The sequence below is a fragment of the Athene cunicularia genome (assembly GCF_003259725.1).
Source record: "Athene cunicularia isolate RWA chromosome 14 unlocalized genomic scaffold, athCun1 chr14_part1, whole genome shotgun sequence".
NCBI classification, from domain to species: Eukaryota; Metazoa; Chordata; class Aves; order Strigiformes; family Strigidae; genus Athene; species Athene cunicularia.
Window position 1 is genome coordinate 7,788,123 of NW_020799118.1, and position 13,849 is coordinate 7,801,971.

At 38.7% G+C, this 13,849-nt stretch overlaps 2 protein-coding genes across 4 annotated transcripts in view; one reads left to right on the forward strand and one right to left on the reverse strand.

Annotated features, from left to right (window-relative positions):
• The window catches only part of LOC113485854 (radial spoke head 10 homolog B2-like), a 23,064-nt gene extending 17,116 nt beyond the window's left edge, over window positions 1–5,948 (forward strand). For all 3 annotated transcript variants that reach the window (XM_026859272.1, XM_026859273.1, XM_026859275.1), the window contains one exon: window positions 5,837–5,948. The gene's annotated coding sequence lies outside the window, so the exon portion shown is untranslated. The remainder of the gene's footprint in view (window positions 1–5,836) is intronic.
• CCZ1 (CCZ1 homolog, vacuolar protein trafficking and biogenesis associated) overlaps window positions 1–13,843 on the reverse strand; it is a 15,026-nt gene extending 1,183 nt beyond the window's left edge. The window contains exons 1-14 of the mRNA XM_026859282.1: window positions 13,732–13,843; window positions 11,945–12,042; window positions 11,727–11,820; window positions 11,555–11,629; window positions 10,535–10,582; window positions 9,834–9,917; window positions 7,366–7,541; window positions 6,676–6,757; window positions 5,979–6,040; window positions 4,972–5,083; window positions 4,363–4,396; window positions 3,890–4,007; window positions 1,483–1,641; window positions 270–397 (exon numbers count right to left, since the gene is read on the reverse strand). Of these exons, the coding sequence (XP_026715083.1) occupies window positions 270–397; window positions 1,483–1,641; window positions 3,890–4,007; window positions 4,363–4,396; window positions 4,972–5,083; window positions 5,979–6,040; window positions 6,676–6,757; window positions 7,366–7,541; window positions 9,834–9,917; window positions 10,535–10,582; window positions 11,555–11,629; window positions 11,727–11,820; window positions 11,945–12,042; window positions 13,732–13,836 (1,375 nt within the window). The 5' untranslated portion in view covers window positions 13,837–13,843. The remainder of the gene's footprint in view (window positions 1–269; window positions 398–1,482; window positions 1,642–3,889; window positions 4,008–4,362; window positions 4,397–4,971; window positions 5,084–5,978; window positions 6,041–6,675; window positions 6,758–7,365; window positions 7,542–9,833; window positions 9,918–10,534; window positions 10,583–11,554; window positions 11,630–11,726; window positions 11,821–11,944; window positions 12,043–13,731) is intronic.
• Between the last annotated feature and the right edge of the window lie 6 nt (window positions 13,844–13,849).

Sequence of the window (13,849 nt, forward strand, 5' to 3'; positions counted from 1 at the left end):
ACACTTCATTACTCCTAAACTAAGCTCATAGAGGTCTCCTATTATTTGAAAGAGGAAGAATGACTCATTAATAATTAAGAATGTCTGCTGAATATTTATGCTGTTCTCTCACAGCTGGTAGAAGGCAGACTAAAACCTTATGCAAACTTACCTGGTCTATCATAGATAAATCCCTCTCTAGATTTCTTGTGAGATGGATTTTATTACTTCTTCAGGGACATACATTTTAGTAGTAACTGTATTTAAAGGTAATAAGAAACAATCCTTACCATTAACTTCAATCAGATTTGCATTTTTTTGATTCAAAATAACATACAGTTCTCGCTGGTCAGACTTTTTCCCCACTACCCAGTAATCACTCATTGCCTTCACAATAATTTCCTCATCTTCATCAACTCTGAAAGAAGTTTTAGAAAGTAAAGAAGGTGGCAGCAAGTTCATCTTCAATAACTTTATTTGTAAGCTGTCCTAATGATTAATGTCATGAATTGTTGTGGTTGTGCAGCATTGAAGAGAGACTACCAACACTAACTTAGACATAGCTTGGCAATTCAGGATGAAGGCTTCATAAACGGCTGTTTAGGACAATTACATCCCCAGATGAGTAAACTGTTAAATTTGCCCATCAGCCAAATACTCCAGTGCTCTGAAGAAAACCCTTATCCTCTATGCTGTTAAGCAAACCTTCATAGAATTATATGCTACACAGTGACCAAATAATGAAAGCTGGAGATGCTATGGTAATACTAAGCTTTCATGTATCTAATTGTTAAACCTAGAACTAAACCATGCTTAACAACTAGATATATTACATAAAGCTGTCACTAGCCCAAGTACTTCCACAATATGATGAAACATTCTTTTTTCATTTATAGAAAAATGAAAACCTTGTCCTTAAACAGAGTGGGAAAATTGCTAGTCACTAATTATAGACATCACAATCATTCAGCATTTTCATGTTCATTAATTTTTACAGTGACAGAGTCTCTCCCACCTTGAAGCATCCATTGACAAGAAGCCAGTTATCTTCTTTAACAGTAGTAACTGCAAGGTTTGCATTTCATCTATTGTCTAATCCCTAAAAGCAGCGAGCTCTTTCAGAGGACGGTATAATATAGGCAGAAGCAGGTTTCCCTGTCCTTTATACTACTTATCCAGAGACTAGACAGGCGTAAGTGCAAAAGCATTTCACGTTCCTTTTAAGTTTGTTATGGTTACTCTGAAGCTTCAGATAGACTACATGTAGAGGCCCTGGCCCCTCTTTAAATTATATTTTTAAAATTACAATGGAAGTTTTGTTTAAAATGAACTACTTAGAAACCAACACAAAATACCACATATGACCCATGTTACTCCCATTTATCTCACAGAGCTATGAATAGCCACCAATGAACAAAAAGACACGAAAGCCTCACTCATTTGAAAAAAAAAAATCTACTTGACAGAGAAGGAGCTACAGACTATTTAATAGTTAAGCATTACCTGGAGAAGTCACTGTTGATGTCACCGAGAATCTTCATGAGGTCAGGGTGAACAGATGCAAGTGATACACTGGGTGTTTTCCTCATGTGAATGGTACTTTTCTCTGCCAGGTTCATGTGATTGAAATAGATAAACTTAAACTGAGGCTCCTTTTCAGCCCTAGGAAGATTTTTTTTTTTTAAAAAAAAAAAAGTGACTTGTGAATACCAACATGTTCTATAAGCACAGGCTTCACAGAGAACATGTAACTAGCCTGTGCAAAGCTTCCTCAGACATCCTGAAGTTTTATCTTCACACTGAAGAGATCTAAGTACTTTAAGACTTGTGGCATAATCAAACTTCATTTTAACACATTTATAAAAACAACAGTAAGCCTGCAAAACCAACCAGTTTTTCCTCTTCTGCTGCTTAGATTATTAGTAAATAGGCAGTAGACTACTAGTAAATAGGGGAGTCTAAAGGCCTTGTCTCACTTGCCAGTAGTAGTTTTGTTTGCATTTTTCTAATGAGCTGTTGTTTCTGTCCCCATTTTGTTTCCTTGCTGCTCTCCCCTATGCCCCTAGTTTGAATTGATGCTAGGTCTTTAATCTGATCAATAAGTAATCTTTCACTTCTTATTTGTTACAATCAAAAAGAAAGAACTCTTCCTTGATCCAGGTGATTTCCCCCCATCGTTTGCGTGGGCCAAGCAAGAGACTATTTTCAAACTCCTGCCTTGGCAGTCTTCCTCCATTTCTTCTTTTATTGTTATATAAAATCTGTCACTTAGAACTCTGTTTTTGGTAGAAGTCACAACAAATTCAGACTGGCAAAAACTGGCTACAGCAATTGGTACTTCAGGGTATGTATTATTTAGAATCTGGGAGATACTGTGATGACACCACTCACCTTAGCAAACAACTAGATACCCTTGCTCTCTGTCACCCAGATGCATTAGTGTCAAGAAACTGTATCATGTTTTCAGGACACTGTGGCATTAAACTTTTAAAAGAGTTAAAGTTGCCAGAGACAGTCCCAGATGACATTAAAAAACCCCAGGTTTAATGATTTAGTAGATTGGCACAGTTTCAAGCACATCCTATTCTATACCCTGCGGTTTTGCTGATTTGGCATGCTACCACTAAATGAGTTCAGTCATACACCCATCTTTGCTTTAATTCCTCTTTTGCTGTCATAGGTGATGCTGTTCTTGGTTCCCCAACTAACAGATCTATCTACAAATAAATATAGTTTTATGGAAAGTCAGCTGCAGTTCTAAGTGAAGGGTATTTTCCAAAACATTAACATCCTTTTTCATTTGACACTTGTTTTGCCCCTTAAGTAGTTACCTTAGTCCTGCAGTATAGAAAAAATAAAGACAGTTTTTCCTCACCTACCATACACAGCAACAGTTCAAGAAGCAGCAATTCTAGCAAAAAGTATAAACTGTAAAGCTTGCACTGTAATCAAATAATCCATTCACTAAAATTCCCATTTCAAACTGTTAAACAAAAGTTGTTCTAGAATCTAGACCTTCATTTTCCTTTTGGATTTGTAACAGAGTTAAGAGTTACATACACTCCCATCCAAGCAGTGAGTACTTATGTTTAAGGCAATACTCAGGTAGTGGTGTCAGTGTCCACTTGATATGAAAAATACAGTTCTTTTAAAATTATACAAAACAGCAGCCTAGGAAAGCAGAAGTCAAAGGAAATCAGCACAAATAAGGTCATGGGCACAAAGACAGTTGTTTTGAGGGTTTTTTTTTATAAACTGAAATGTTTTACTAGCCCAAGGGCTATTTGTGAACATTATGAAATTCTGGTTTCCTCAAGAAAAGTTAGAAAGTATAGACTGAAGTTAAGATTTTGCAGGAACTGCTACTTCTGTACTTCAACATGGGGGACAGTGACAGAAGACTACCACTTCAGGTGGCATTTTTACCATCCTGTATATATTGCTTCAAGCACACTAATCTGCAGAACTCATAACCTCTGCACCTAGTTTCAGTTCACATATCAAAGCAGCAAAATTTAGAAGTTCCACCTCTGTATCTGAATAATCTGCTAACAGCTAGGGGATGGAGGCAGAAATCTCAATTGATAATGGTGAGATTTATCTTAACATTTACATGATTTTTTTCTGCAACAGTTATGCATGTAAAAGAAAAAGGTTTCAGCCACACAATAAACACTCATTACTAAATTAATAACATGTATGTTGTTACTTGAAGGAAGCCTAAATATGCAACAACACGCATTTTATAAATGCTTAAGATGCAGAAAGGTAGATAAACATCATTTAAAGTACGCAGTTAACAACGCTTTCAACATCTGGGCTTATGTTACCATTATTCAAGGAGTTCATTAAACCTAGTTTTTAACCAACTAATGAGGGACTGCAACAGGAACAGAAATATGGTACAAACCCTGATATTCTTTTGTTGATGTTGTACTGTTCACATATGTCTGATGCTAACACAGTGAGTTGAGGCCCAACAATGCTGTCCAGTTTACGGCAAAACTCCAGCGTAGGTGGAATTGAAGCTAGGTGATGGGCAAAGAAAAGGGAGAGATGAGATTCTCTTTCCAGTTGAAGGTGCAGTTTCTGTAGTTGTTTTCTTTAAACAGTGAGAGTCCTGGGACAAATTTCTCTCTTAATTATAACCTTAGAGATCATTTTGAAAGTGCAAGGCTAACTGAAGCAATATTTTGTCATTTTTGTGTGTAAACTGAGTTACTTAGACCACTGGAACAAATATCAAAAGACCAATAAAAGCACTCATGAAGAAGTGACTCCAGTAACAAATTAACGTATTTTTAAAGAGTAAAACAAGTTGCATGTAATAGCATTTTGTACTAACTATGTCTTGGCAAATAAGTGATGCTAATAGGGACTTACCATCAATCATAAAGCAGACAGCTGCACTCATGGCCTGGAACAAAAAAGTTAAAGCAAAAAAAACATTTACAACAGGTTACCTCAACTACCTCAAATAAATGACAATACTTCAAGTGAGGTCACACACAGGTAAACCAGTTTAAAAAAAATTTAAGTAACGCTTTGATAGGATAATCTCTTTGCAATCCTGAACAACACAGGATAGTTATGATTTTAAAAATCAGCCCAGTTAACAGTTTAAGTTGTAGGGGAAAGGTAAAATTTTCTAAAAAAGCATTTTACACAAGGATATATTTCTGCAATAAACTTGCATCTCATTTAAAAAACTAGGGGTTTATTAATGCTACATAAAGCTGCATAAACTACTTAAAGTAACTGAAGGCTGGTATTTTGTTTTAATAAAACAACTGTTTGTTTTGAGGAGGGTACAGGAGAGGGGAAAAGAGAATTCAGGCTTTAAAGCTTCTTGCTAGAAACACCAAAGAGTTTTCTGTCTCTTTGCTTTAACCTGGGCATATCAATACATCTTCCTATATAATTCATAAGTACTTCACATCATTGTATATAGATTCCTAATTAATTAGAATAATAGAAGAAAAAATGTAATACCTTATAAACAATTAAATGAAGCTCTTCATAAGTGTCATCAGTGTTAACAAATATTTTGGGGAAACGGCATTTTGCTTCTGGATCATTAAGATTTAAAGGTCCAGTAAGAAACCTAGAAAATAATTCAGTAGGTCAGATGTGATGAATTCTTGTATTTTGTTTTTTCCTATTTAACGGATTACTTGCATGTATGAATATATTTGAATACAATGAGTTTTCAACTATCCAGATAGTTGTAGGGCTCTTTATAGACTATCTCAGCACTCTTATGTTTTTGCAATATTTGCATATATGCTTCAGAGAGTTACAAGAAACAGGATCAGAAAGCCAGAATAACGCTACAGACCTAAACCGCGCAGATCAAAGGAACAACGACAGAACTTTTTCCACATTCAAGTTGTGATTATCTTTAAAAACCCTTTTTTTTGCTGCTACTGGGAAAGCAGTTTTCCTTTGCCCTCCAACAGCACGTTCAAATTAGTTTTATGCAGAACAGTGGTGTACGGAAGCACCTAAACTTGGGGGGAGGGTAGGGCAGAACAGGGAGTGTGTGCTAATGCATGATCTCAAAAGAATACAGTAAATCAGGCAAGAGGAATTATCCTGATTAAAGGTGTCCAAAGCCACAATTAGTCAAAATAACATTGCCCAGCTGCTTAAGTATGGAATTCCCCACTCTGACAGGCTGAGTACACAGGTAAAATAGATAAATCCCTAGATTAAATCTACACCCTTGTCTGAAGAGCCTGACTGAAAACAAATGATCAGAGCAGTTCCAATTTTATTATGCAGTATATTAAGAAGAGTGGGAAAGAAAAAGAAATATGCAGTAATGTTAATTGAAGCCTTTTCTCTTTTTTTCCAGAGGTCAGGTTTTACATTGCACCAACTACTGTGTGACCCTCTGGAATGAACTGTGTGTGGAATACGTACTCAAAATACATGTACTCCTCCCAAACATTTTGCCCTTGAGGAAGCAGCAGATGGTAACAGTAAACAAGAGCTACCTTCCATAGTGTTGTAGATTTCCTGGCATTTCAGCACGTATTGGAGAATCTCTTCCTGCTAACTGAAGCAAAAAAGAACAAACGCAAGAAAAACACACCTTAGAGGTATTTTCTGTTACATTTTGTGGACTGTCTTTAAATTGAATCAAAGCAAACCATTTACAGAAATTGTCACTCATGAAGATACATACTCTCTGTGTAACATAAAGGAAGTAAAGCTAAAGTATAAGATGCTGATATAACGGGGCATTCTGATTTTGCACTTATTAATTTTAAAACTTAGTTATCCCTCCTGCCATCAAAAAGCTCCGTAAGCTAACTCGATGTGGTCTCATGGCACTCTGTGCTGCATTTAGCCATTAAGCTGAAGTGATTCATCTGCAGTACTGAGTAGTCATCAGGTATCAACATTCAGTAAACTCCCTATCACCATCCTATGTTCAAATTATCAGCATAATTCATATGGTAAGCTTTAGGTACAAATACTACCAATTTAGTAAAGTGCCCCCAAAGCAATACATCTCAGAATTCCTAAACTACAATTTAAGGAGGGGGAGGGTGGGGTCGAGAGAAATACTCCTTTTTGGTATTTGAGCCCTTAGTGGTACCAGGTAAACAGAAAGCAAGGAAGGAAAAAAAAAACAAAACCAACGACCAACAACCACCTCCAACCCCAACAATACCCAAGCTACCATACCTCAGGCTCCATGTGCCTTGGAAACAGAGATGTTGTGAGATATTTGTACAAAATCCTCATGTCATCTTGTTCCAGTCCACTCCTAGACAGGGAGAAAAGGAAACGTAAGCAGTGTTTGTGCTGCAGTTCATATCACATGTTTTTCTCTAACCAGAACTCGGGTAAAGCACATACAAAAGCAGGATAGCAACATTTCGGTGTCTCAGTAGATTAAATCCATTAATTACTAATAAAATGTTGGTTTATATGCTAAATACACAACACATCAATGTTAGCCATAAACCAGAAGATAAATAGAAACAGTATTTAAACAAAGATCAAGTTTGATATTCTTAAGCAGAACTCTTCACAAGCATTGCAGCATTCTGGTTCAGAACCATATAAAGAACAATCCTTTAACCTTCTCTACTAAAAGGTCCTGCAGAGAAATTTGTGTTCATACACAGAGGCTCTTGCAATGGAAATGACAAGGACACTTTAGCTACGCCTCAGGCCAACTGTGAAGTGATCATTTGGTACAGGTTAGAGATTTTAAAGCTAAAGACCAATGCCCTTCTTACCTATCACTCATCCTACCATTCAGTTGTCTCTTTCATGCAACTCTTTCACTGATACAGAAGCTTTGCTATTATGGCACTTATTTATAGGATGAGAAATTGAAGACACACAAAAAAATATTGAAGTACCCACCAGATAAGCTGGTCATTGTAGAGAAATGCAGTATACTTGACTATGTTCAGGCTTTCCTCCATCCTATTAATAAATGACTGAATTTTCAAGTAAGTCATTTTGTCGAGTGGAAAGAAGCTGATTCCACAAAACACATCCAGCAGATCGCAAGACTGTAAATGCAGCGTCTGCAAATACTAAGAGAATAATTACAGTTGTTTTTTAGAATTCAGAAAACTTCCAATGTGTAGATTTAAATGACAAATTAGAGTCTAATTCCTAGTAATCTAAACCAACGATCAAAAACCCCACTAAACCTCCAAACCCCTTCCGGTTCTGCTTGTATGACAGACTCCATGTGGGGATAGACTTTTTAGTAGGGTCTGTAGTGACAGGACAAGGGGTAATGGCTTTAAACTAAAAGAAGATAGATTCAGATGAGATATAAGGAAGAATTTTTTGATATTGAGGGTGGTGGAACACTGGCACAGGTTAGCCAGAGAGGTGGTAGATGCCCCATCTCTGGAAAGATTCAAAGTCAGGCTGGATGGGGCTTTGAGCAACCTGATCTAGTTGAAAACGTCCCTGCTCACTGCAGGGCGGTTGGACTACATGACCTTTAAAGGTCCCTTCCAACCCAAACTATTCCATGATTCTATGTGAGCGTGTGAATGTAATTCCAGGTATCAGCTTGCAATTATTTAATCATAGTGACAACAGCTTTTAAGGCTAGCTCAAGATCTTTTGAGAGTGTAAGCAAGTACAGCCTATCTTACTAATATTTAATTTCAGAAGTAACTCCATAGAAATATTAGCAGATAAATCCATTAGCTTTCAGTGTGCAAAGGAAAAGATAATTTCTATTACTCTCTTTCTTCATACTGTAACATCTACCAAGAGATTTCAAATGCACTACCAAATGGTCCGCTCCATGAAATATAAGTTATCCAATGGCTCCCTCTACAGTCATTCCACATTACCAAAAACCCCAAGAAGTTAAATACAAATAGTATGACAGATGTGTCAGTTTATAATCTCTCGTTTCCTTTCAGCATTTCAGTGCAGTCCAAGCCTGCCAGCAACACATAGCCAATTTGTTCAATAGGGTTATAACAGAACAACTTACGTGACCAAATTTTTTAAGCAGTTTAATTCCCCAGCAAAAAAGAGAAACAACTTTTCTTTGGATTTCTGTTATACAAATCTATAGCGGTTAGTGTTTTATCTCAGTAGGAACTTCAAAGAACAGCAGTGTTTTAAAGATAAAAATCTATTACTTCCCTTTTTGCCATGCTCTATTTTTTAATTTAGTCTAGACAGAAGTATACACCAGCTAATCAAACAAGTACTCCTCGTGCCAACAGTATTCATTCTAAAGTCTATGACAGCCTTACAAAAAACAAGCAAAAAACCTCCCAAAGCTCACGTGAAGGCTGTCCTAAAATCAGGCTGAACTGTACTTTTGTTTACACTGTAACAACATCATGCTATTTTAAAAATCTGTTAAGAGAACAAAATTTTAAACACCAGTATGCAGTATCTGCACTCCATCATTATCAGAGATAGTAATACTCAAAATCTCTACCACAAGAGAATTAACTGCTGACGGCAGTCCTCTGTTTCCTTCCGTGCAAACAAGAAAAATGGGGGCAAAGAGACATTTATTTAGTTGCCATCTTTTAAAGCTAGCTTGATAGAACTTTTCATGTAGTAACTCTAAAATTCTGCCAGACATGACCACTCTGTCAGTTACTTTGTGAGAAGTACCTGAATAATATTTGATGGATTTCTTGCTCAGAAGTAAGTTTTGCTTTCCATCCTTTCACTGAAACATTTGCTTTTAAAGACTGAAATTAAATTCTGAAGACTAATTATAATCAAGGCAGTACTTCCTCAAACCTTATCAGACATGACTACTAAAGCCACATGGGGGTTGGGGCGAAAAGTTAGAAATTACAACTATTACTACTTCACAGTACTATGGGACTTCCAAGTCTGTATATGCAGGTTGTGGAATCTCCGTCCCTGGATATTTTCAAGGCTGAATCAGCCAAAGGCCTGGTTTCAATTCAGTATTACCCTACTTTGAATAGGAGGCTGAACTGCATGACCTCACCAGATTCCTTCCAACAGGAATGATTCTGCAAGAGTTACTCAAATAGGTCTGCAGAGATGGTTATCACACTAACCAATTCAAACATTACAACAGAATTTCCAGAGTGAACATGGTTCCATCAGAAAAAATATCCAACAGCTAAGCTGTTTCACCAAGCCATAACCCTGCTTGTTGTTCAACTCCACTTAAAGAACCTACCACATTAGTAGGAAGCAGGAAGTATTTGAAAAAATGAGTAACCAGACTTTCTGTGTTGCCACTACACCTTTTCCACTGCCTATGTTTTATAGTCACAGTCAGCCTCTTGGAGAAGTTTTTTTCCATTTTATTTCCAATGCAGAGTCACACAGTATATGATTGAAAAATGCCTTACCCGATGGAAGAATTTCTCTAGTCTCTCCTTTAGAACTTTTACACCTCCATCTTCCATGGCTTTCAGGAATGTGCCATTGAACAGCTAATAGTTAAAAGAAAAAAAAATAAATCAGTCAGTTGGGTAATCATTTACAATAATTTCTTATATTCATGGCTGAGTTATAGCTAGATTACAATACAGCTCCTGTTTCTCAGTATTTGGACTCCACATAGATCCAAATGTATCCCCTTTTTATTGAAAAAACATCTCTGAGATTTGCAGTCCAGGTATATATGGCAGCAGAAGCAGAATTAGAAAAGGAAACTAAATTCTTTAATGGTAGAGAAATTATTTATCTGCATTGCTTAAGTATCTTATGATCTTGTTTTGTAAAAACCAGATTGAGGGCCTTTACTGAGTATCATTTCTCCAGCAGGTAATACCTAACACCATCAAAATCAAATGCTTAGTAGTGTAACTGCCCATGATAGAAGAAATATGGACTCCACAGAAATTAGAAGACCCTTATTTTTACAATAAGCTAATGAACCAGCACAGGCAACTGCAAAAGCTTTACTTTTCTCTTCCATCAACACCACTACACCTTCAGGAAGAGAGCAGACAATAATAATGAGACAAGAATGTCAAAGCTTGCACATCCAAATGGTACCATGAAGATCCCTTCCTCTGCCCAGAAGAGCCTCTCGTATTAACTCTACCTTGTACATACTGTAGCACTGCTGTAGGACCGAACTATAAACCTTGTCCTGCAGAAAAGAGAGCAGGACATTAGTGTAAGCAGAGGCAGATTTTCAGATATTTTGGCTGAGCTACACATACGTTTTCAAAGAGCCAGCAAACACACACATTAGAGATACCAATCTCAGAAAAATTAAAATGCACTTTCAGTCAGCATCTAGAAATTTCTTTGTACTTATAAAGTACTATTTCAATAAAGGGAGTCCCTTTCCCCTTTACATTTAATACCAAAAGCACCTCATTAACTCATGCACAAGATACCAGTTAGAAATAGTGCCCTTCCCTAAGGCCAGTGGTGAGTGAAAATGAACTTATTTTCAATTCATCCAGGTCAAAGGCTAAAGGAGGTGGGACACCATAGCAGATTTTTAAACACAATGCCTATGGCACCAATCCTTTTCTTTGAACACAGTGAGGAACAGAACTAGTGCACACTGTAATGAACAGAGGCAGCATAAGCAACCAGCCTGTAAAATATTATCCCACCTGGACAAATACCCTTCCTGTATACATTTAAACTTACCTAGTGATACTGCAGTTCGGACAAGAAATCCCATGATAGTTGTTTGTTTTTCCAGATTGTTAGTAAAGATTAGTAATAGTCTTAAGAAAGTAGTAACATATATATTTAAACTTTATAAAAATACATAGATTTAAAGTCTTGCAAGAATTTTATTAAACAAACAGATGCTAAGAAATATTTGTCTGTTCTGAGCTAAGTCTCACAGCTGTATATTTCACTGATGTGTATCAGGTGACCTTGAACTATCTGGATAATTCTCTGTCTTGCTCTCTTCTTTAACCTTTATTGAAAAGTACTTTGCCCTTTTTCCATTTATGGATGGATGTATAGAGATATCTATCAAAAATCAAATTGGCAGCAGTTCAAGAAGAATCAAACTAAGATATTTATGGAGGTACTCTTAAAATACAAAATAACCCATTAAAAAAAAAAAAAAAAGGAAAAATTTCAGTATTACCAGTAATTCTTCTTCCTGATATTCATAGACTGGCTTTCCATCTTTGTGTTTTTCTATTATGGGATTCCGTACAACCTAGGAAGTGGAACAGGCTGGTATTAGACAATGCAGAATGCATTGAGAACATTGCGATATGATGTTTTAGAAATATGCATATCACATGCATAAGTACCATGACCATCCAGAAGTTTTCTTCAGGTTCATGGAAAAATTGTCTGTTCTTTTGCGTATGTAGGGATTTCGCAGGTTTTGTTGGACTAAAGGTCCTGGAAAGAAAACATATGTAGATATATATATATTTATACACAGTCACAAAAAGAAAACATACGATTAGGAAATTTAAAATACAATGCTTGTGCTAATAGTGAGCCATGCAGTCAGACTTCCTACCTTGTGAACTGCACTATAGCTTCACATAGTCCCACATTTCTAATTTTTTCGTTCTTTTCTACTTCATTTGGGTGATAGAAGAGAATCTTCTTTTCTTCCTATAATTTGAAAAAAGAATCAAAGCAAATGCATTTTAACTGAATCAGAATTAAAGAACACTGAATTCATGATTTGCTTGGTTTTTAACTTTCATCCCTTAATTTCCCAGGCAGAATTTTATCTTGTACCTAAATGGGCTTCTGTAATAATGGATAAAAGGCATATTTAAGCACATTGAAGCAGTCAGCCATCACAAGATATCTCAAAATGCCTTATGAACTGAAGGGTATTGAAACCGTAGGCCCTAGTCACTTCATAGGTAGTTCAAAGCAAGGCTAGTTTCAAAGCCAGATCAAAGCATGGCTAGCTTCAAAGCTAGCTCAGATTGCCCAAGGCCTTGTCCAGTCAAGTTCTGAATATCTCTAAAGATGGCGATTCCACAACCTTTCCAGGCCCTGCTCTGCTGTTCGACCACTTCACTGTGAATACTTTTTTATTCCATCTCATCAGAATATTCCTTGGTGGAACTTCTTCCATTACCTGTCATGCCTTCAAGAACCCGACTCCATCCTCTATACCCACCCTCGAGGCAGATGAAGACAGCCATCAGACCCCCCTTCCACATTGTCTCTTCTTCAGGCTGCACAAATCCAGTTGTCTAAGCTCTGCTTGTACATCACGGGCTGCAGCCCCCTGACTAACTCAGGGGCCCTCCACTGGGCCTACTTCAGTTTGACAGGATTTCTCCTCCTCTGGGAAGCCCCCCGAGGAACACAGGGCCCACCAGCAGTCTCACAAGTGCTGAGCAGAGGGGAAGCAGCAATCCCTTCACTGGACCTGCTAAGGCACGCTCGCTCAGGCAGCCTGGTACACTGTTAGTTCTCACTGCCACAAGGGCACACTGCTGATTCACGTACAACCTGTTAATCACTACAACGCCCCGGTCTGTTTTTGCAAAGCTGCTTTCTAACCAGTTGGCGCCTGGCCTGTCACGGCACACGAGATTATTTCTCTCACACGCAGGACTTTGCTTTTGCCTTCCTTGAGCTCCACGAGGTTTCTAGGAGCCCATTTCCCCAGCTCGTTGAGGGTCGCTCTGAATAGCAGCCCTGCCCTCCATGTATCAGCAGCGTCCCCGGGTTTGGAGTCACCCAGGGACTTGTTGAGGGGGCACTGTTTCATCACCCTGGTCACTAGTAAGTACGTAAGCACACTATGTACAAAAACTGTTAAAGCTGAAGATTATCGCATGAACCATACAATATGCTGTTACCTAAAAACCATGGTGTATCTATCTGGAGAAAATTATTTTTCCAAGAAGTTATGCATCAGTAAAACATTGGTACTAGTAGACCAGCCCCCCTCCCCCCCGCATTGAAAACACCCCCGGTTACCGTTCCTTTTTAGCCCGAAGGAGAGACAGATCCAGGCGTGCGAGGCTCCCGGCTCCGGCCCGCCTGCAGACCGCCGGGACACAAGCCCAAGGGCGGCCGCGGGCAGGGAAAGCCGCAGCTCCCTCCTCCCCAGCGAGGCTGCGCCGAGGCCGCCTTTGTTCGGGGATGCTCCGCGGGGGGAAGCGTTAATCCCGCGGGCACATGCTGCAGCCCAGGCCTCGGCGAGCGGCAGCGGAGCTGAGACAGCTGCCCCGGGAGCCCCTGCGGCAACCGTGGCCGGGACAGCGCCGGGCCGGGGGCCTACCCCCCTCTCCCCACAGCCCCGGGACGCGACGCGACGCCCCGCTCCGGTACCTCTCCCTCTTTGGGCCCCAGCTTGGGGTTGTAGATGAAGAAACTGAGCAGGGTCGGAGCGAGCTGTTTCTCCTGGCCGGCTCCCCCCGCCGCCGCCGTCGCCATACCGAGCCTGAAG